A 23,652-nucleotide genomic window follows, 5' to 3' on the forward strand; every position below is an offset into this window, starting at 1 on the left:
TCAAATGAAATTGCATTTTGAGCATCATAAGCTGTGTAATGTCTATTCTGTTAAATTGGGGCCTATAATTGCTTCTCCACTGAAAAGATACAACAAAGACAGCAATCATGGCTTGTCATTATCCCGGACTAGAAAACCGGCCTTTGCAGGGAGGACTTCAAAGGCTTGTGGTTCTCCAATTGCATTTGGCTGCTATTGTTGGAGCGCAGGCAATCTTGATTAGGTGTTTACACTGAGGTAAGGCGCAGAGCAGAGAGTCTGAGTGCCTGGGTCTAGAGCCATTAAAAAATTGTACATTATGTTCCTTGCTTTGAAGTGAGGGTTTGTAGAGAGGAAAGCAACCCAGATTGAGTACAGCTGAGCTAGACCGGCTCAAAGAAACTCTCAAAGAAACCCATCAAGTTCTTAGAGAATCAGACTGCCACAGAAAACAAAGTTGCTTTACCCAGAGCTGTGTGAGGCAGGTATCTGCATAGACACACGGGGCCACATGCTAGTGAGCACTGAGAGCCAGCTCTGCCATCACGGGAGGCTTTGTCCATCTCCCTTGCATTTGCTTTTCCTGCTGTCCTGCTGTCGGCTGTGGAGCCCACATCCGTCCAGAAGGTCTTTGCTATGCTCATTCCTCTCTGGGGTTGTACTGGCAGCTAGCACATGCCCAAAGGGCACAGCCAGTCTGATGCGGTATTTGCTAACCACCATTCCAGCACCTTTGCTCTCCAGTCTCCCTGGGCACAATCACTCCATTCAACGAGTGTTTCTTTATTCTCTTGGCTAACGAGTGATCCTCTGTCCTATTCCTGATACATTTTGCTGAGTGCTGGTTTATACCTGCTAATGTCTGCATGCTGTCATCTGTATTTACACGTGTCCAGCAAAAGAGGCTGATATAAATGCTCTACCATTGTTGGGTGGTCTTGCTGATATTCAATACAGCTGCTTTGATTATTCAGCTATGTAGAGACGTGAAGTATTTGGACTCTGATGGTGCACACTTGCTCTGTTCTTATGGAACGTAGTTAGCATGTGTATGTGGAATAAGAAGTTGAAGACACTGAAGTCTTTGGATATGCTTTTGTGGCACATGCCACCACACCTGGCTCAATGTGTGTGTGAGGGTATATGCATGTGTGTATGCATGTTCATATGTGTGTGGGTATACATATGTGTGGGAGTTTGTGCAAGTGTGTTTGCACACGTATGGAGGATGGAGGTTGATGTGGATTGTCCTCCATCTTTTGTGTGTGTGTGTGTGTGTGTGTGTGTGTGTGTGTGTGTTTTGAAGTAGGGTCTCACTCTCACTCAGGTTGACCTGGAATTCACTATGTAGTCCCAGGGTGGCCTTGAACTCACAGCAATCCTCTTACCCCTGCCTCCCAAGTGCTGGGATTCAAGCTGGACCTCACTCAGGAAATTTGGGATGGGGCCCAAGAATTTACACTTTTAGTAAGTTCCCAGAAGGTGATGCTGCTGATCTGGGAAGCCCATTCTGAGAACGCCTACTTCAGAGGTGACCTATCTGGGACTGCATGGAAGGTATCTGCCAGTTTCTACAGTCCAAATATCCACATTCCACCCTCATACTCTAGTCACGTGCAGCTCTAACAGTAGCCTTTCTCCTTCACTCATTTAGTTCTTACACATTTCACTTGTCTTGGAGATGGTTCACTGCTGCCCACCAACTGGATACTCATGTTGGAGGCCCTTTGGATGTCACCTTGGAACCTCTACTTCCACTAAGTGATATTTTATATTTGTTTCTTCATATGTTTGTCCCTACTGTGCTTGCTGTTAAAATTACGAAACACACATAAAGATTAAATAATATGGAGATACCTGAGCATAATCCCAGGGGTATCATTTTCATGAAAACTAAGCTAAATGATCTAGAATGACCCAATAAAAGCAAATGGCAAAATAACATGTGACAACAAAAACCAATAAACTAAAAATTAAAAGATTGGAGGGACATGGAGACATGGAGTTAAGGCACTTGCCTGCAAAGCCTGTGACACTGGTTTGATTTTCCAGTATCCATGTAAAGCCAGATGCACAAGGTGGCACATGTATTTGGAGTTCATTGGCAATGGCTAGAGGCCCTGGTGTGTCCATTCTCTCCCTGTCTCTCTCTATGCTTGTGAATAAGTAAACAATTAAAAAAGATTAGGGGAAACAGTCATAAAAATCCAGAGAGATTATGTACTCGGATTCTTTCCAAAGGCTCCTAAATTTGTGTTTTCTGTGAAGAAATCAAAACTGGGAGTCATTAAGTCTTCTCAAACTGGTGCAAGAAAGATAATGTGAAATTTTAGTCATCAGAATGCAGGATGACGGCATAACACTGGTCAATCAATGCACATTCATATACTTTAAGTGAAAACAGAATGGTTGGGGTATGCAGCTGTCGTTTTCCATATCTGCCTTTACCAAGCTAACTGCATGGACTGGCTTCCAGTTTCTGACTAGTACTAGAGAGGTCCTGCTGTACAGGCATTTTTCTGCTCAAACCGTCCATTCACCACTTTGGATCACTACACGTGCACTTGGCCTTCAGTACCTTCACTGCCACCTCCACTGCCAGCTTCTAGTTCTCTCCAAAGGATCAGTTCCATGACTCCAAAGTGGCCTCACACAGGATGCCCTCTCTGATTTCCCTTGCCAGAGGCCAGGATTCCTTTAGGAACTAGTACTGGATGAGTATTCCCTATTCAAAATGCTTGGAGGAGATGTGATGTTGAGTTCTTATTTGGGGAGATTTGGGAATATTTGCACATACATAATGAGATATCTTGAGGAGGTGACCCAAGCCTAAATATGAAATTTACTTATGTTTTCTATATTCCTCATACACGTAGCCAAGGAAAATTTTATGCATTGTTTTTACCACACACATAGAATTTTTTACTTGTGGCATCTTGCCAGTGGCTCAGAAAGTTTTGGATTTGGAACATTCCAGCTTTGAGGAGTTTGAACGAGTGGTGCCGAGCCTATTTTCAGAGGCTGCTGATAGCTTACGTGCCTCCTTCTTGCTGGCCCATGAGCTCCTTGAGAGGAATACACTGACAACAGCATCAAAAGATGACAGGTTCACGGATGTTTGAGCCATTTAACAAAAATGACAGAAAAAAATTGTCACAGCTTTTGATTTCACTTCAGCATGGTGTTGAGTGTCCTGTGCAAGACAGCATAGAATTACACATTATGCCTCTTTGTGCATGTTTTTGACAGCTTAAAAATAATAAATTGTGTAAATTTCCAGCCGTCAAAGGGCATGCTTAAGTCATATACAAAGTTTTCTTTTCATAGATCTCTTTCCATCATATGATCTAATGAAGTATCACTCTATGGGTCAAACAGGTGATTTGAACCACTAACTAACTAAGTATTGAGTAGTTAATACAAGCAAGAGCCTTAAGAAATGCCTTGTATTGGAAAAACCATACAGTACAATTGAAATTATATGGTCATAAGTAAGTGCTCTTAGGCGGCACAGGACAGAATAAGAAAATCTATCAATCAATGACCAGCTACAGAGTTCACACTCTGTGGAAGAATCATTACAAGCAGAATAGAGGTGGGACTTGAGAACCTCACTAGGGCTGGAGAGATGGTTTAGCAGTTAAGGCACTTGCCTGCAAAGCCTAAAAATGCATCTTTGAATCTCCAGGTTCCACATAGCCAGATGCAGTGACACAAGCATGCAATGTCGTACATGCACACAAGGGGGCGCACACATTTGGAGTTAGTTCACAGTGACTGAAAGGCCCTGGCATGCCAATTCTCTCTTTGCCTCTTTCTCTCTCTCAAAAATAAAAATGAAATAAAATAAACCTCACTAAACTGGAAGATTCCTATAAAAAAGGGTTCCATGCATCTAAACAAATATAGTAACAAAGAGATGATTAAAACTTAAGTAAAGACAGTGTAATCATGTAAGTGACACAAAATTTCACTTGATTCAGAATGATGGAAAATAATAGCAACATTTTACTGAGATAGCCATCTTAGTAGGAAACTGGACATTTGCACTGGATCAAAGATAAATATAATTTACATGGAACTGTACAGTCATAAAAAGCTTCCAGATACAGTATACCATTTGATCAGACCAATAACCCTGAAAGGTAGAAATCATTTTTGTTGGTTTTTTAAGGGTTAGAGAGAGTTTATTAAATTCTTGATAGAACCTGGTGCACTTCAGAGAAGGAAAGAAGAGAAAGCATAAAGAGCTCCTGCTCGTGAGAAGGCAGGAGCTGGTAGAGCCCACCTAGAGACCCAGACTGGGGTCTTTTCTAGGTCTGAATGAGGGTTGAGCTAAGCACCACAGGCCAGGTTTTGGTTCAAGCCTTCAGGAGTCTTAATTGAAACCATGGGGAACTCCTTTCTATGGAGGGATACAGGTTGGGTTTAAGAAACAAAAAAAAACAGATTTCAGAAACTCCTGAAAACAATCATTCTTAATTTTTTTTGTTGTTTATTTTTATTTATTTATTTGAGATCAACAGACAGAAAGAAGGAGGGAGAGAGGGAGGGAGACTGAGAGAGAGAGAGAGAATGGGCGCGCCAGAGCTTCCAGCCACTGCAAACAAACTCCAGACTCGTGTGCCCCCTTGGGCATCTGGCCAACGTGGGTCCTGGGGAATCGAGCCTTGAACCAGGGTCCTTAGGCTTCACAGGCAAGCGCTTAACCACTAAGTCATCTCTCCAGCCCAAACAATCATTCTTTTTTTAAATTATTTATTTAATTTGAGAGCGACAGACACAGAGAGAAAGACAAATAGAGGGAGAGAGAGCAAATGAACGCGTCAGGGCTTCCAGCCTCTGCAAACAAACTCCAGACGTGTGTGCCCCCTTGTGCATCTGGCTAACGTGGGACCTGGGGAACCGAGCCTCGAACCAGGGTCCTTAGGCTTCACAGGCAAGCGCTTAACCGCTAAGCCATCTCTCCAGCCCCAAACAATCATTCTTAATACGACTTTAACGTGGAAAAGTAAAGCCTAGTGAGAGTTTGTGACTTGTTAAAGATAGTAAGTGGCTCTGTTGCAGTCAGGTTCACATTTCTGACAGCAATCACCTGACCAAGGACAGTTTTTGGGAAAAAGGGTTTATTTTGTCTTACAGACTTGAGGGAAGTTCCATGATGCAGGGGAAAATGATGGCATGAGCAGAGGGTGGACATCACCCTCTGGCCAACATAAAGTGGACAATAGCAACAGGAGAGTGTGCCAAACACTGGCATGAGGAAACTGGCTATAACACCCATAAGCCCGCCCCCAACAATAATACACTGCCTCCAGGAGGCTTTAATTTACAATTGCTATCAGCTGGGGAACCTAGCACTCAGCACACCTAAGTTTATGGGGGACACCTGAATCAAGCCACCACATTCTACTGCTGGACCCCATAAACTGATAACCACCCACAATGTAAAATGCAATGCATTCAATCCAACTTTAAAAGTCCCCATAGTTGTTTTCAATCCTAATGGTGTTTAAACATCCCCAAAGTCCAATATCTGCTTTTTTTTTTGTTTTTGTTTTTTTGAGGTAGGGCCTCACTCTAGCCCAGGTTAACCTGGAATTCAGTATGGAGTCTCAGGTTGGCCTCGAACTCATGGCAATCCTCCTACCTCTACCTCCCTAGTGTTGGGATTAAAGGTGTGCGCCACCACGCCTGGCTAGTCCAATATCTTTTAACTGAGCCATAATACCAAAAGAAATCCCCCTGAAAACCCATAATGGCACAGAATAAGCACACTTCAAAAGATGGCATTGGGCATAGCAAAGAAATATTCAACCAATACAAGATTTACAACAACCAGGGTAAACATCAAACTGTGTAGCTCCAAGTCCAACATCTCCAGTCAGTGAAAGGTCTCCAAGTCTGATAATTCTAACCAGCAACAAGTCTCTGGAGTTCCAATTCCTCCCCTCCAGCTAGGCTACTCACAGTCCTGGAAATCTTGATCTGGGGTCATTCAGCAGCTCTCCTTGGCAGCCATCTCATGGTCCCAGCATCTCCACTGGGTCCTCACTACAACCCACGGTCCATCCTCATGGCTCCATCAGGTCTCTATGCAGGCATCCAGCAAACCTGATTCACACTGCCCATGGCCATTTCCAAAACACAAGATCACACTGCAAATTCAATGACCCTCTCTTTCCTGCATTTCTTATACTCCATGATACCAGGTAGGGTGCCAATTTGTTATCTTAGGGGGGAATAAAGCAGACTTTGAAGAACAGGACACTCCTTGAGCAGTCAGGCCCCTTCAAGAGTCTTCATTTTTTCTGTTGTCCCAATGCAAGTCAGATGGCCCAATCTCAATGGTTGTAATCTCTCAATTGCAGCTGAATGGGTAGCAGTTTCACCCAAATATTTCATTTTTTTCTGTACCATATACCTCTGCTCACACCATTTCATTTCTATGCAATGCAACTCTGAAGAAATTGTCAGGACACAAGCATAATAGCAAGCCTCTCACCAGCTGCTTGTAGCCCATTCCAGGCAAAGCTCTTTCTCACCATCATAAGCCAAAACTCACAGTCCATAGTTCTTACTGCATTAAGGTCTTTCAATTATGACCAGAATATTCCATCAAGCTCTACTTATAGCACTGCAAGGCATCTCTTAGGCCCAGGTTTCAAATCTTTCCACATTCCTCTTAAAAATCAGCTCCAAAAGGTCAAAGCCACTCAGTCAGGTGTCTAGCAGCAAATGACACCACTTCTTGATACCAACATTACTGTTGCAGTCAGGTTTGCATTGCTGGCAGAAATCACCCAACCAAGAACAGCTTATGGGAAAAAGGTTATTTTGGCTTACTAGAGGGGAAGCTCCATGATGACAGGGGGAAAACGATGGCATGAGCAGAGGGTGAACATCACTCCCGGCCAACATAATTTGGACAATAGCAACAGGAAAGTGTGCCAAACACTGGCAAGAGGAAACTGGCTATAACAACCATAAGCCTGCCCCCAACAATACACCATCTCCAAGAGGCTTTAATTTCCAATTGCCATCAGCTGGGGAACCTAAGCTCCAGAACACCCAAGTTTATGAAGACACCTGAATCAAACCATGATGGGCTCTGAAAGTAAAGGGGCTCTACCAAATTGCCCTCTAAATATTTATGTTTATGCCTACTATGGTGGTTTGAAAGGATAGCCCTATAGACCCAGGCATTTTATTTTTTAGTAAAACTGAGCTCACTACTTGAGTCTCCAGCAGACCTTGCCTTCTGGGGAAAGGTGTGTCACTGGGGGTGGATCTTACACTCTTGCCCTACTAGGTGTGTAGAGCAGCTGGAGCTCTGGCTATTCATGTTTGCTGGCTGTTGATGGTGTCTCTCTGTTTGGATCTATGGAAGTGGGCCAGCTGCTTTCACTGTTCATGGTATTTCCCCTGGATTCTGTGAGCCTGAAATAAACCCTTTCCTCCCATAAGGTGATTCTGGTCAGGTGTTTGTCCAACAGTGAGAACATAACTGCAACACCCACATATTAGCACTGCTTTCACTTTTATAGTTAGAGAAGCTTCTCTTTTCAGATGCAGTGACTAGTGGGGAGACTCAAAACTCATCAGTGTGCTGAGAAGGGACAGTGGAGTGCTCAGCACTGAGACATCTCTATCACACCTCCCAAGGCTCAGGGATCACAGAGGTTGGGGAGCAATGTTTGGACTGTTGTCTTCCAGACACAAAGAAGCTGGTGCACTCATGATCTCACAGCAGTTGTTATTTGCAATAAGACCTACACAATACCCGGACCATCAGTGTGTCATCACAGATGACAGAGAAGGGTAAAAAAGGGAAAATGATGACGTCAATAGAAGAGGGGCTATTTGGAAAGATGAGGGACTCAGGGAAGGGGAGATGGCAGAGTAAGGAGGGTGGTGGGAGAATATGACAGGGTACATTGTGTATCTGTATGGACATACTCAATTTTTTTTAAGCTAAAAAGAAGAGGAGCTGAGAGATAGGTGCTTCCTTGAAAAACCTGCTGCCCTGGGTTTAATTCCCCAATACCCATGTAAAGTTGGATGCAAATTCCTTGGTGTCCTTTTCAAGCAGTAAGACACCTTGGCATACATATTCACATGCACACAAATAAATAAATTTAATTTTAAAAAGAAAATAGAATAAGGGGCCCAAATCAGGATGTTTTAATAATTTTCTTTTAATTTTTAAAAAATTTTATTTATGTGTGTGCAGGCGGGACGCAGAGAGAGTGGATGGGCATATACCTCCAGCCACTGCAAATGAACTCCAGATACATAGGCCACCTTGTGCATCTAGCTTATGTGCATACTAGGGAATCAAATCAAGATCCTTAGGCTTTTTAGGCAAGTTCCTTAACCTCTAAGCCATCTCTCCAGCCCATAAAATACTTTTATATTTATTTATTGAAGCGAGATAAAGAAAGAGGGAGGGGGGCATAGAATGGGCATGTCAGGGCCTCTAGCAGCTGCATATGAGCCCCAGATGCATGTTTCACCTTGTGGTGCATCTGGCCTTACATGAGTCCTGGGAAATTAAACCTGGGTCCTTTGGCTTTTCAGGCAAGCACCTTACTTAACTGCTTAGTCATTTTTCTAGCCCGTAAACCAGGACTTTTGACTTCAAATTCCCCGTTTCACTATTTTTCTCCCCCTACCTCTTTCTCCCTCTCTTCTCTCTCCTTCTCTCCCTATTTCATAAAAGTTGGACCAAGGAGCAACTATTTAAAAATCTGATATCGGTATTAGATATTTAGCAGCTGCTTTTGGCATGCCAGTCTTTGGGGTGCAGAGGTGAACTGGCCACTGACCTTGAGGAGCTCACAGTTGGGTAAAGCTTAGCTATGAAGACTTGCAAAGTCATTGCGAAAAAGTTACTGTAGCCTGTGTCGACATGACCTTATTATTTCTTAGGGGTAGGGAGAAGTTTGTTTGTTTGTTTTTTCGTCTTTTCTTTTTGGTTTTTTGAGGTAGGGTCTCACACTAGTTCGGGCTGACCTGGAATTCACTATGTAGTCTCAGGGTGGCCTTGAACTCACGGCGATCCTTCTACCTCTGCCTCCCGAGTGTTGGGATTAAAGGCGTGTGCCACCACGCCTGGCGAGAAGTTTTTTTTTTTTTTTATTAGTTATGGACATACTCAGTATGTAAACAGCACAAGGATTTTTTTCATCAAGTCTCTTAGACCTATGCAGCACCTGCTTAAATATGTTTCCCTGAAATGTTTGAACTTTGGCAGAAGTTGAGCTTGTAATATGAGAAAGATGAAGTTTCAAATATCTAGCAAGTGTTATGCTGAAGAAACAGGATTTAATCCATTCATGTCTCATTTCCCAACCAGTATCTTGTTCTGGTTTTATTTTTTTTCTTCTGTATTGTGTTGCTCCCCATGCAAGGGAGCTGCTACCAGGGAAGAGAAAACCAGTGTTCTTCCCAGATCGTGCATGTGTTTCTCTCTCCCACCTCTTCAAGTCCCAACTGGAATGAGCTCACAAGGAGACAGAGCACCCCCGAACCCCTAGCTGCACATCCTCATGAGATTGCTGCTCATCACTTCCCTAAACCAAGTCCACTCAGTCTCTGCGATGCTGATGAGTACCAGAAGTCCTTTTGTTACATGTTTCTAGTCTGTGTCACACAAACGGAATGTAAGTTCCTTGACAGCTGAGTGCTCTGCTCCTACCTATTACAGATAAAAGATTCATTCTTGTGAAAATGTCATTTCCCAAACATAGAACATAGCGAGCTCTCACTAACTATTCTTTTGACTAATTGGCCTGTTGACTCACTATGACCACAAAGGCATGTTGACCCAGAGTGGGCAGTGGACCTGGATAGTGGACTCTATTTATGGCTTTATGTTGTTTTGAAGACTACAGCCAATAGGCAACTGAATGACCTTCCTATATTTACATTCGTAAAATAGCTATAATTTCTAACAAAATGACAAGGAAAGAGCCAAATAACATGCATAATGCACTTGCAGCTCTTTTGAGCCCATGCTAAATGTTCCCTTCATCTTCAAAGTCCATTAGAATTAAGATGGAGAGGTGGTTCATCTTTCAAAACACAAGTTCCTTTAATGGCAGGTCATGAGTTTGACTCATGAGCTAGTGAATTGCCGACAAATCCTTGCGGCTGTGATACAAACGATGCGTGACAGTGAGCTCTGAGTGCTCGCCAGCAGGGCTGCTGCCGGCCCATGACGCTCAGGTGCCCTCTAGTGTGTGCCGCTTTTCACATCAGTTCCTGGCTCCTCACGTGTTTAAATCGTATCAAGTATTTAGTGAGTTATGTTCATGAGTAATCAATAGTTTTATGAAAAACAAGACAGCTGTGGGACATCTGCCTTTAAGACCACTGGTTCCATTTTGGGCCATCATGTGCCAACAAAAAATGAGGGTTGGGTGACTCCCTGCAATTACAGGGTGTATTTGGGTTACTAAAACATGTCTATTGTAAATGGTCCCTGTTCGTGATTTTAACCTTTTATTGACAGCCTCCACAGACAACATGCCATGATCATAATCCCCTCCCAACCCCCTGCCTTTTCCCCCTCTCCTAGTCCCATGCCACGGAATTCCTTCTTTCCAAGTAGTCTTTTTTCTATTTTGAGTTTCTACATAAGTATGGTGAGAAAGGAGAGGTATGCGAAGGTATATAGTGGGAAGCTGTGCTTCTGTCCACTCTAACTTCCTCCAATGCACGACATATGTAACCTTCCACATATGCATTGCATAGTGATCAGATCAGGGTAACTGGCATATCCCGGATATGCATCGTGTGTCTGTATGTGTGTGTATGTGGCCAGAAGCAGTAGGTGGTGACAGGGCTGGGATATCTCTCAGTGAGTTGTTGATCAGAGACATCTCACTCTAGCCCAGGCTGACCTGGAACTCACTTTGTAGTCCAGGCCTAGTCTCGAACACACAGTTGTTCTGCTACTTCTACCTCACCGGTGCTGGGATCAAAGGCAGGTGCCACCATGCCCAACAACAACAAAAATTTATAACACATTTTCTTTTCCCTTTTGTTACTAGAAGTATAATTCTTTCTTTTGGGCTCAATATTTACCTTTCCTTCAAGATCAATTTCTTGTGGGAACACTTTTAAAAGTATTGAAAAAGTAGAGAGTAATTCCAGCACTGAAGAGGCTGAGGCAGGAGGATCACAAGTACAAGGCTTCCCAGGAACGTATAAAGACTTTGTCTCAAAAGCCAGGCATGGTGGCGCACGCCTTTAATCCCAGCACTCAGGAGTCAGAGGTAGAAGGATCACTGTGAGTTGGAAGCCACCCTGAGAATACATAGTGAATTCCAGGTCAGCCTGGGCTAGAGGGAGACCCTACCTCGAAAAACAAACAAACAAACAAAAAGACTTTGTCTCAAAACAAAACAAAGTAATGAAAAATATTGTCCTACACAGACAGAAATGACTAGTTTTTGACATTTCCATAGCACTTTCCTGCTTAATTAACTTATACTTTTAAATGAGTGATCAAATGAAATTCATAATTCACATAATTTTATGAAACAAAAAGTACATTTATATTTAAAATGGTAACATGTTAAAAATGGCTTGAATTTATCTATGTTTGTTTTGATAATTCAGCTAAATACACTTGCACCCATTCCTTTTTTAATGATTAGTTACAAAAGCCGAGATGTCACACATTCATTTACTATTGTTATTATCATCATTATTATTATTATTGTGTTTTTTTTGAGGTAGGGTCTCACTCTATCTAGCTCAGGCTGACCTGGAATTCACTAGGTAGCCTCAGGGTGACCTCAAACTCACAGTGATCCTCCTACCTCTGCCTCCCGAGTGCTGGGATTAAAGGCGTGCGCCACCATGCTCTGCTTCATTTTCTATTATAAAGGGAGTTTCTGAATCAAGTAAAATTATAAATACTCATCACTTCATCTTCCTACTCCATCAGACAGTGCTCAGAGGCTAAAATACTTTGCATAATACCTACTGGGATCTGGAGTAGGCCCAAGGTCATTCACATTTACCATAATAACCTATGCTTTTTTTTTGTTGGTTGTTTGTTTTTTTGAGGTTGGGTCTTGCTCTAGCTCAAGCTGCCCTGGAATTCTCTAGGTAGTCTCACTCTGGCCTCGAACTCACAACAATCCTCCTACCTCTGCCTCCCGAGTGCTTGGATTAAAGGTGTGCACCACCACACCTGGCTATGTTTGAAACTGACTCCATGAGTACATGACAAATTTAAAACCATTTTTCAATAAGAATGGTGGGATGCAGATCCAGCCAGACTCTCTGCTTGTATCCATGACATATTTACTAGGAGGTGAGCTGATAGGCTCTCTATCTGTGTCCATGAATAAGAGTTAAGTCTACTTGCTCTAACACTGCTGAAAGGTGTGTAGGAGTGTGAAGTCATTTTATATTTTGAGACAAGGTCTTACTGTGGAGCTTAGGCTGGTCTGGAACTAGTTATATTGTCCTGTTGGTCTGAAATCTGCCATCCTCTTGCCTCAGCTTTGCAAGTGCTGAGATAATAGGCATGCATCTTAATACCTAGCTCCCAACAGAATTTGAGGCCATCAGTTGAGACAGAACTGGTCCTCACAATGAACAGGTGATGAAGGGAGGGCAGGCACTGTTTCACTAAGCATATAGATGGAGAAAGAGAAAGTTCCAATCTATCATCCCATTTACACAGGACAATCAGGGATTATTGGTGGGGATTTTGATGGGGCAATAGTCATTCAAGGAATTAAAAGAAGTGTTCCATGCTGTGCTCTGCCCACCTCCAACCAGCCAACACGTTCACAGAATCTGAGCTGCCCATGGCTGCTGTTTGTGAGCCATGGTTCTTGGTATGAGTACATCCTGTTATGTCAGTGAAAGAGGCATTCAGTAGCAGGTGGGGAACTAATGCTAGCATGAAAACAAAGGTGGTGAGCACAGGAACCAAATGTTCACCTGTATTTCATCTATTGCTGCACAGAGTTTATTTTATTTTATTTTATTTATTTGTTTTTGGTATTTCAAGGTAGGGTCTCACTCTAGCTCAGGTTGACCTGGAATTTACTATGTAGTCTCAGGGTGGCCTTGAATTCACAGCGATCCTCCTGCCTTTGCCTCCCGAGTGCTGGGATTAAAGGTGTGTGCCACCATGCCCGGTGGAACACACAGGTTTAAAAGGCTTTAGTGTGCTAGAGAGATGACTTAGTGGTTAAGGTGATTGCCTGTGAGCCTAAGGACCAAGGTTTGATGCCCCAGTACCCACATAAGCCAGATGCACAAGGTAGCACATGCATCTGCTGTTTGTTTGCAGTGGCTATAGGCCCTGGTGTACCCATGTTCTCTCTATCTGCCTCGTTGTCTCTCTTTTAAAAATATTTTATTTTTATTTATTTATTGGACCAAGAAAAAGGGAGGAAGAGAGAATGGGTGCTCCAAGGCCTCCAGCCACTGCAAATGAACTCCAGACATGTTTTAACTCCTTGTGCTTCTGGCTAATGTGAATCCTGGGGAATCAAGCCTGGTTCCTTGGGCTTTGCAGAAAAATGCCTTAACCACTAAGCCATCCCTCTAGCCCTCTCTTTTTTAAATAAATATTTTTAACTATTTTTTCTCATTTATTAGAGAGAGAGAGAAAATGGGCACACAAGGGCCTCTAACCACTGCAAACCAACTCTAGATGCATGCATCACCATGTGCATCTGACTCACATGGGACCTGGAGAATTGAACCTGGGTCCTTAGGCAAGCCCCTTAATTGCTAAGCTGTCTCTCCAGCCTAAATAAGATACACACACACACACACACATTGTTTTGTTTTGTTTTTCAAGGTAGGGTCTCACTCTGGCCCAGGCTGACCTGGAAGTCACTGTGTAGTCTCAGGGTGGCCTTGAACACATGGCGATCCTCCTGCCTCTGCCTCCTGTGTGCTGGAATTAAAGGTGTGCACCACCATGCCCGGCTTCAAATAAGGTATATTTTTAAAGAAGCTCTATTATTCTTTGAATTGGGATATTGTGAGGTTAGCTGAATTGAACTTAGTTGACCTGTTGCATTTCTATTGCTATAAATCATTGATAACCTTTATTTTGCTGTTAAGAACTCGAGTAATACTCCCGGTCATTCTACAAGAAGGGATGCCACGCAGAATATTGCATGGAAGCACTTGATTTACACGGGCACGTGTTAGAATGGCACATCATCCCACAAGAGATACACAAACTCCAGTGCAGCGCTTTGCATGAGATGTTCAAGTAGCCGCTACGTACCTGTTCTAGGCGAGTCTCTCCCCTTTTTTTATTGTGAAGTTGAAGATAAGAGTCTGTTTTAGGAGCAGGTAATCCCAAAGTCACCTTGTTTTTTTCCACAAAATATTGTTTGGATTTCCTTCTCCGAGGGCCACGTGATCCTGGCAGGAAAACCTCGTTATGGGAGCTTGAACTCTTTAGGTACTGAGAGAGGTCACTAGACTTCTCCTCGTCACTGTCACTTAGCCCTGAAAAGGACTCATTGCCTCGGGCACCCTGCTCATAATTGGGACTCACAAATTCACTTCCAAGTAAGGAAGTCACACTCTGGGGACTTGTCTTCTCTTTGTCTTTCTCCACTGAGAGGTCCACTGAGGCCTCCTTGGAGGGGTAGAGAGGAGCCAAAGGCAGGTTTTCTGAAGAGCTGTCTGCAGATCCTGGCAGGGCTGTTCCTGCCAACAACAGCTCCTCCTCTCTCTTAGTCTTCCAATTTGGGTCATATCGGAGGTTGGAGTATTTGTCTTCTATCTGTTGCTGGCTGGCCAAAGCAGAAAAGAAATAGCAAAAATTCTTAATCAAAATAAATTCATCCATTATATTCACTTGACCATTTTATTTGAAATCAATCTCAAACATTGTCCTCTCATTTTCCCTTTAATATCCCTATGTTGAAGATGCATCTTAGGTTCAAGTTAGAGGCCTTACACCACATACAAGGACACAAAGATCTTTCTTTTTTTAAATTTTTTTTCAAGGTAGGGTTTCATACTCTAGCTCAGGCTGACCTGGAATGCACTATGTAGTCTCAGGATGGCCTCGAACTCACAGCAATCCTCCTACCTTTGCCTCTTAAATTCTGGGATTAAAGGTGTGTGCCACCACACCCGGCTCTTTTACATATTTCAATGAACTTGGGTAATTAAGACCTTTGAGGATTGCTGAGGATTGCTGTGAGTTCAAGGCCATCCTGAGACTACACAGTGCATTCCAGGTCAGCCTGAGCTAGAGTGTGAAACCCTACCTTGAAAAAACAAAGGAAAAAAAAAAAGAAATATGTAATAAAAGTGGAAGCCAATTAATTCTACATGCCAGAAAACAAATAAAATGAGATAGCTACATTAAACCATTAATTTCTTTGGTCCAATGAGCACTATCCCTTATGCACACCAATAAGGACCCAGCATTTCACCGCTAGAGAGCAAGCTGCACTCCACGCTGGAGCTGGCAATGTGTACATCTGCTACTTATATCCAGGAGGGCTATAGATCATGAGAGGAAAGCCAGAATTTATCAACTGAATATCAACTCTGGCCCATCCTTCTTTTCAGTAATTTTGTTTTTCACATGATTTTATCTATAGACTTTATCAAATGTGCTACAGAAAGATCCCCAAGGCTAGAATCAGACTGTGGCTCATGGAAGGGTCATAATCCTGGTTTTCAGGGTTGGGCATCTCAGAGGACAGGTCAGTGCACCTGAAGCTGTAGAACAGGCTTATTTGGATTAAAGGTCAAGCCTGAGGGAAGTGAACTTGACCCCAGATAAAGCCTTCCCTTCTCATCATGACAATCTCAATTTGTAAAGAATCCCTTATTCTTAACTAAAAAATAAAAAAGCTGGTAATATGGCATATTTAATGGCCTCTTTGATCTTCAAAAGCTAAATGGGAGAGATTTTCCTTCCTTGAGTACAGTGGGTGCAATCTTCTAATCAAAAAGAAAATGTAAATCACCCTTTTTATGCTGTTTGATACTCCCGCTTATAGAGGACATAATTTTATGCTGGATAAACAAACTAATGGTCCCCCTAATGCTAATTTACTCTCTTAATGTGGATCTAGATTTCTTTGATTTGATGTAAAGCAAAAACTGTAGAAAAAGCCAAAACTCCTATGCCTCGCTAAATTGTTGTTTCAAATTTTTCAGCTATCATATAAAGGCAGAAAATGTTTTGCTATTGGCTACTCTTTTCCAAGATGGGATTTTCTCTCACAAAATCCCTGAATGGGGAGCAGTTCATTTGCCCACACCCTAAGCATTGCAAGGTGACTTATCTCCAGGGCGTCATGGGCAGCTCTCTCCTGGAGGGAGTACGTCCTATGAACTTGTGCAGTTCTCCGACTGGCTCTTAAGAGTCAGGAGCAAGCCGGGCGTGGTGGCGCACGCCTTTAATCCCAGCACTCGGGAGGCAGAGGTAGGAGGATCGCTGTGAGTTCGAGGCCACCCTGACATTACATAGTGAATTCCAGGTCAGCCTGGGCTAGAGTGAGACCCTACCTCGAAAAACCAAAAAAAAAAAAAAAAAAAAAAACCAAAAAACAAAGAGTCAGGAGCACATGGCATGGTCCATCAGGGTGCAACCTGCACGTGGTCTGTGCACACCTGGGCTCAAGTCCTGAGTGTGGAACTCCCTGTTATAGTCCTTTTGGCAAATGATTTCTTTGAGACAGTTCCTCTAATCTGCAAACAGGGATGTTATACCTGTGTTTCTTTCTCAAGACTAAATAAAGATCAACATGAACCAGTGTATCTTAAAGGGCTCATTCTTTTTTGGAGTATGGTCTCACTCTAGCCCAGGCTGACCTCACTATGTAGTATCATGGTGGCCTCAAACTCTTGGCAATCCTCCTACCTCTGCCTCTCAAGTGATGGGATTAAAGGTGTGTGCTACCATGTCTGGCTTGTTTGTGGTTTTTAACTTTGCACTATGATCTTATGTCTGCACCTAAATAAAGGACCTCTGCTTGCCTTCCTTTCCTCATCTCTGTCTTCATCAGATAGGCCCAGCAGCCAGTAAACATACCTAGAATAAATAACTGCATCTATAAAAGTAACCAACACAGGGCTGGAGAGGTGGCTTAGAGGTTAAGCGCTTGCCTGTGAAGCCTAAGGACCCCAGCTCGAGGCTCGATTCCCCAGGATCCACATTAGCCAGATGCTCAAGGGCACACATGTCTGGAGTTCATTTGCAGTGGCTAGAGGCCCTGGCACGCCCATTCTCTCTCCCTGCCTCTTTCTCTCTGTGTCTGTTGCTCTCAAATAAATAAATAAAAAATAAGCAAAAAAATTTTTTTAAGTAACCAACAAAAATATAACATTAGATGTTTACTGTTTAAAAATAGTCACATTAATTAGAACCCTGACATGCAGATGCTTCTTGCATTGGAACAAACTAGTGAATGATTTTAGAGATTGTCTTGTGTTGAGTAAAACTCAAGGTTCAACTGTCATTGTTTAGGTGGATAATTACTACCTTCAAGAAAATGACACTTTTTTCAGGCTGGAGAGATCACTTAGCAGTTAAGGCACTTGCCTGCAAAGCTTAACATCCCAGGTTCAATTCCCCACTACCCACATAAAGCCAGATGCACAAAGTGGTACATGCATCTGAAGTTCATTTGCAGTGGCTTGTGGTCCTGGTGCACCCATTCTCTCTGTCTGTCATTTCTCTGTTCTTGCAAATAAATATTTTTAAAAAGAAAATGAATTTTTTAAAATGAGGAAATATACAGTATTCCCATATCCATACTTTACTGAAAGGAAAAATTGAATTTAATTCAGTCTTTTATTCATGGAGTTCACTCATTGATTTGACAAGTATTTCTTGAGCCCTTGTTAAGCTGCTGGTGATACAGTGGTGAGTGGCACTGAGCTCACAGCTTAGTTGAGTACAGAAAGGAGATTTACAATTTACAGTGTGGACTGATGCCTGCTTTAACGAGGACTGCAGGGCCATCTGGACTCAGGAAGAGCATCACTCCTGTTGTAGGAGGTGGAGGAGAGCTTCCTTCAGGAAGTGGTGGCATCCCTGATATCTAAGCTAAGGAAGTGCATGTCCGGCTGAGAGAACAGCCATGTGAAAAGGTGGGGGGGGGGGGAGTCACAGGGTGCTTCCCAGAAACAAATGCTGTATGACCAAATAAAGGGCCTCTGGCGGGAAGGCTGAGGATCAGAGCTCAAGGTCAGATATAGATGGTCCTTGTAAATTCTGTGGAAGAGCTTGGGCTTGATTAATTTAAGTGCTTACTTATAGGGGGAACATGGTAGTAATAATTCAGGGCAGTTAAAAGAATGAATTTCTGGATGTACTTATCTACATAGACCATAAAGTCTTTTGGGGATGTTTAGAACAGAAAGTTCTTCTTAGGTTGACAACAATGGTCACCACTGCTCAGTTGAGGTGAGATGTGGAGAGATAGCACATACCATTGCAAGCTCATCCAAGTAATGTTTGTAGTTTTTTCATTAGAATGGTCTCGAGGGAAGCACAGTAGACTATTGTTATCCCCACTCAACACATAAGGAAACAGGTGAAGCTTATAGGGCATTTGTAAGTCGCTGAAAGCTAAAGCACTAACTAGTGATACAGCTAGTGTATATAGACCCTAGAAGTCTGCTCTGGAACACGGCTCCAGCCCAGTGAGTTGCTTTGCATCCTGCAGGTATTTCTCTGGGCAATTGTGAAGCAGGCTTATTGTAGCAGCTGCCTTAGGTGAGCTGGTGAATAGACATGAACTGAGAACATCCCTATGTGGCAGAATTCTAGGCAAAGACAGCAGTGAGCAAAGCAGAGGCAGGCTTATGGTCTCTGCACCAACTGTAATGAGGAGATGAGGAGGTAATGAATTAGATTTGTAAAGAAATACAGGATGGGCTGGAGAGATGGTTAAGGTGCTTGCCTGCAAAGCATAAGGACCAGTTCCCATGTAAGCCAGATGCACAAGGTGGTGCATGCATCTGGAGTTCGTGTGCAGTGGCTAGAGGCCCTAGTGCTCCTCTTCTCTCTTTCTCTCTGTATCTCTCTCTCAAATAAATAAGTAAAATAAAAAAAAATACAGGATGTTATGGGACATTTAAACTAGGTGAACATGGCTACTGGTGTAGTTCAATGGTAGAGTACTTGCCTAACATGTGTTTAATGGGTTTAATCCCCAGCACTGATAGTAAATAAACTGATAAATATAATAAAAATAGGTCATAAATAATCTTGCTTGTCTTTGGAGATACGTTAACCTCATATTTACAGATTGAATTGTTAGGTAATATCTCAAACTCCATTCCAATTCCATCAATCTATGAGCCAACAATAACTCACAAGACAATCAGTAACCAAATAACACCCATTATTTTAAAATTAGGTACTTGCTATAGTTTGGATGTGAAATGTCCCAGAAAGGACATTTCAAATATTTGGTCCCAAGACCATGACTCTATTGGGAGATGATAGAGCTTAATGGAAGGAAGTTAGGTCACATGTCCTTGAAGGGGACATTGGGACTTGTGAAACCATTCTCTCTCTGTTTCTTTGTCACCATGCAGCGAGAAAGGTCTGACACATGCTCCCGCCACAATGCTCTCTCACCTGCCATGATGCAGTGTCACCACAGACACAAGGCAACAGGGCCGACTTACCCCTGAAATAGCCCAAATAAATATTTCCTCCTTGTAAGGTGTTTATCTCAAGTGTTTTGTCACACTGATAGACAGCTAACATAACACTCTTCAATATTCCTTACTCTCCAACTCTGCAATTACATTAAGAAAACTGAGGCTGGAGAGATGGCTTAGTGGTTAAGTACTTGCTGGCAAAGTAAAAGGACCCAGGTTCAATTCTCCAGATTCACAAGGTGGAGCACACATCTGAAGTTCATTTTCAGTGGCTAGAGATCCTGGAGTGCCCATGCTCTTTCTCTTTCTCTGCTTCCTTCAATCTCTTTCATAAATAAGTAAATAATAAAAACTGGCACACACAGACTGGCCACTGTATTTACCCAGCGTCAGCCAGTGATGGTGAGCGGTCTGCTGTCACGCTACATACCTTCTACAGTCAATGGACTGTCTGTGATACTTTGTTTTTCTGAGTAATGTGACTTTGAGTTTTCTGGTTCTGAGAAATGCCACAGTGGAGTGACAAAGGACAAGAGTTCTAGAATCCAACTGTCCGCACTTAACTTCTGATGCCAATAGTTGTTTGTGAATATGGACAAGTACCTGGCACAGAGTAAGGATTCAATAAACACTAAGTATAAAGCAAGTCAGTGAGCTCTGCAGACAGTTTCTGCCTACTGTGTATGGCACTGAGTCACCGTGACATTCCATAGTTGTTGTAGATAATGCTTCTCACTGATAGTGCTCAAGGAATTCTGTTCTCCCCATGGCTTCTGTTATTTCAAGAGAACCAAGCTATTTTGTGATGCTCTAAGTGGCGCCCTATTGCCCTCAAAGACTTAGCACTCTTTTTTTTGTTTTGTTTTGATTTTGATTTTTCGAGGTAGGGTTTCACTCTAGCTCAGGCTGACCTGGAATTTACTATGTAATCTCAGCATGGCCTCGAACTCATGGCAATCCTCCTGCCTCTGCCTCCCAAGTGCTAGGATTAAAGGTGTGTGCCACCACACCCAGCTCTTTTTTTAAATCTAGTTTTTACTCATGACATAAGCTCTGTGAAGAAATGTTTGAACCATATTTAGGATATTTAAGAAATATCAGCGTTCCCACATGAACAACTGTTAAAAAGAAGAAGTCACAAGGTAAAACTGGGAGAATTAAGTTGTTTTATGCCTTCTAAAAGCTTGCAACTTCTCATCCCCAACATATTTCCTCTCTTAAATGTTACAAAGTACTATGCCTCATAGAAGCTGATGTTTTAAGTGTAAACTAGAAAACACAAAAGTTTGAAAACAGATCAGTTGTTTGGCTGAGAAAAATATTTTTGAATCAATTCTTTGAAGAGAACCCCTAAAATGTGTAGATAGGAATACAGCCAGAAAATGTGGCTCCCATGAAAGCTTTAATGTTGTTGCACTGAACAACTGTCTTCAATACCCCCTCCAACCTTCCTCAATGGTAAACATGTTGAAACAAATGAGAGGTTATGTTTTGCAAAATCACGAGCATGGAAAACTGTAATGTTTCATCAAAACAAATCTAATGGTTGAAACAGAATATGATACTAAAGGGTCCCATTGTCCCAAGCTCATGTGGATAAGAAGCTCAATTGTGCTCTGTGGTCCAGGTCAACACACTGGGACAAAATGAGTGTGAAGTGCCTTTTCATGAGTAATCATCTGCACAAAAAACATGCCCCTCTCTTCCTCCTCATCTCATAGAAAGGTTACACAGACAATAAGTACACAACTCCTTTGTTACCCTGCAGACAACAGATGCCGGGTCTCCTCTTCACAGGCCTGGGTTGGAAATGGATGCAGAGGGGCCAGGGGCGGAGGGGCCATCTCACATGCAAACACTGGGGTATTTGCTGGCTTTAATGGACTGTGTTTGAGTACTCACTGTGATAACTTCAAGCAAAATAAAATAAAATCTCCATTTAATGAAGAGCCTCATATTCAGTTTGTATTCAATAAAAAAATTACTAAAATTAGAGCATGTTTCTAGTACAATTAACATGCTTTGCACTCACAATAAAATATTCAATAACTGGCCATTTTGCCTGTTGAGGAGGTGAATAAAAGCATTGCTATTAATCATTTAGCTGTTATTTATTTGCCACTTTATTTTAAGTAGGCAGTTAGACTGAAACTGCACATTATTATTGATTTATGTTTAATTTAATCCTTTTAAACAGAATAATTATTGCCAATTTATATGCCATTAAATCTTTTATGCATATGAGCAGCAAATTCAATTTTTGTTTAAGTGTAAAGTTTTTGATGCTTTGGAAAGGAGCTATAGCACTGGCAATTGTTCCTAAGAATTCTAAATTCTATCCTCAGCTTCATCTTCTTCAGTAAATAAAATGCAACATATCCAAAACATTAAAAACTCACTTTTGCAAGTATGAAATAAAAATGGTTCCACAAATATATGGAAATATTTTGTGGAGGTAATTTCCAACTCAGAAAATTTAATTTAGTGGAGACATTTATTTGATTTAAATAATTAGGCAATTTAGTTGAAAAAAATAGTTCATTTTGGAAAATGTTAATAAAAATTGTGAAAATAAAAAAATAGTTCATTGAAGTGAAGGTCAAAACCTATCTACAGAAATATCCTGATGCGAAGGGACTGGATTGTTATTTCATGAACTGTATTTATAGCAATTATATAATTTGGATAATTTCTCCCTAAGTCTCTTTTTCTTTAATAGATTTGTGACTGTAAAATAATGGTATATTTGTCCCAAGTCCTTATCAGACCCAATCATGATTAAAGGACAATCTATGAGTTATGCAAAGATGAATGGTCTGAAGAGCACAAACCAGTAACTGCCATGAGATGGTGTTACATGGAGCCCAGGCTGCATTTTCACAAGGAATTGTGGAGACATCATTCCATTCAGAGAGGGTTACGATGCTAAAGGCAGATATTTTCTACACAAGTCCTGGGTGTTCCTTTCATTCACTAAAACAATGGCTTATCAAACTTTCAGGTGCTTATACTTCCTCTAGACAGTCTGTTACAGTTTAAATGTCAGATTATCACCATTAGAATTTCACTGTGACATCATGGGAAAAGCATTAGGCAGGTCTTAATCTCTGTGCCCAGATCTTGCCAATGACGAACGATGTGAACTTGAGTGAGTCTCTTCCCTGTTCTGGGTTTTGGGTTCCCCCTTTGTACAAGGGAAACAAGTTAGCTTCTAAGGACCCTAACAGCTCAAAGAATCCATTACTTTATAGTTGGATTGGGTCTGTTGTGTAAAACCTCACAATGTTAATAAGTATTAGGAAAAATCATTTAGTTTAAGTTCAGTACACTAAAAAAACTATACTAGTAAAGTTTTCCTATTTTACAACTTGTCAGGGACTGGGAATAACTGAACATTTATAGGTCATTAATTGAACTGCACATTTAATACTTAAATATCATTTTGATCCTCTTCATAAAGGTACAGAGCTGTGGATAATAAATTACACTTTCTGAGGTTTTTAACTGATCACTTATTTTAATGCAAAAATGCATCCAAGTTTGGAAATAAACAAGAAAGGAACCCGTAGCTGTCTTTGGGGGTAACAAACCCCAAGAGTCAGCAAGGCTTTAGCATTCCTGGCAGGGACTCTTCCTTTAATAGAGCCAACAGATGCCCATGCACATTCCTTACTTCCTCGCTGACTGCTCATCTGTCAGGATGGCACCATGCCTGCTCTGAGGAGAACATCAGGGTTTAACTAAGGCATCGTCAGTGAGCAAGCACACAGACATAAAGTAGAAAGAACTGGTATCTATGGCTAAAGCCACTTTTTTGATATAACTATTTCTATGTGATTTGAAATAAATAACTAAAATGCTAGTAGCTATTTCCCAAACACTACGTGCAACTTTCAGAACATAGTATGTAGGATAATGAATTTGAAGAGGCTGGCCAAACAATAGCCTTAAATTGAGGACCTACCTAATGACAGCCAAAAGAAATAAATATGAATGAAAGGTGGTAGAAATTAACAGTAATGGAAATTG

General features: G+C 41.9%; 1 protein-coding gene across 1 annotated transcript in view; it reads right to left on the bottom strand.

Moving 5' to 3' along the window:
• Positions 1 to 23,652, bottom strand: part of Jhy (junctional cadherin complex regulator) — a 60,530-nt gene that overhangs the window by 27,751 nt on the left and 9,127 nt on the right. The window contains exon 3 of the mRNA XM_045145799.1: positions 14,258 to 14,774. Within this exon, the coding sequence (XP_045001734.1) occupies positions 14,258 to 14,774 (517 nt within the window). The remainder of the gene's footprint in view (positions 1 to 14,257; positions 14,775 to 23,652) is intronic.

Source organism: Jaculus jaculus, chromosome 3, assembly GCF_020740685.1.
Source record: "Jaculus jaculus isolate mJacJac1 chromosome 3, mJacJac1.mat.Y.cur, whole genome shotgun sequence".
NCBI lineage: Eukaryota > Metazoa > Chordata > Mammalia > Rodentia > Dipodidae > Jaculus > Jaculus jaculus.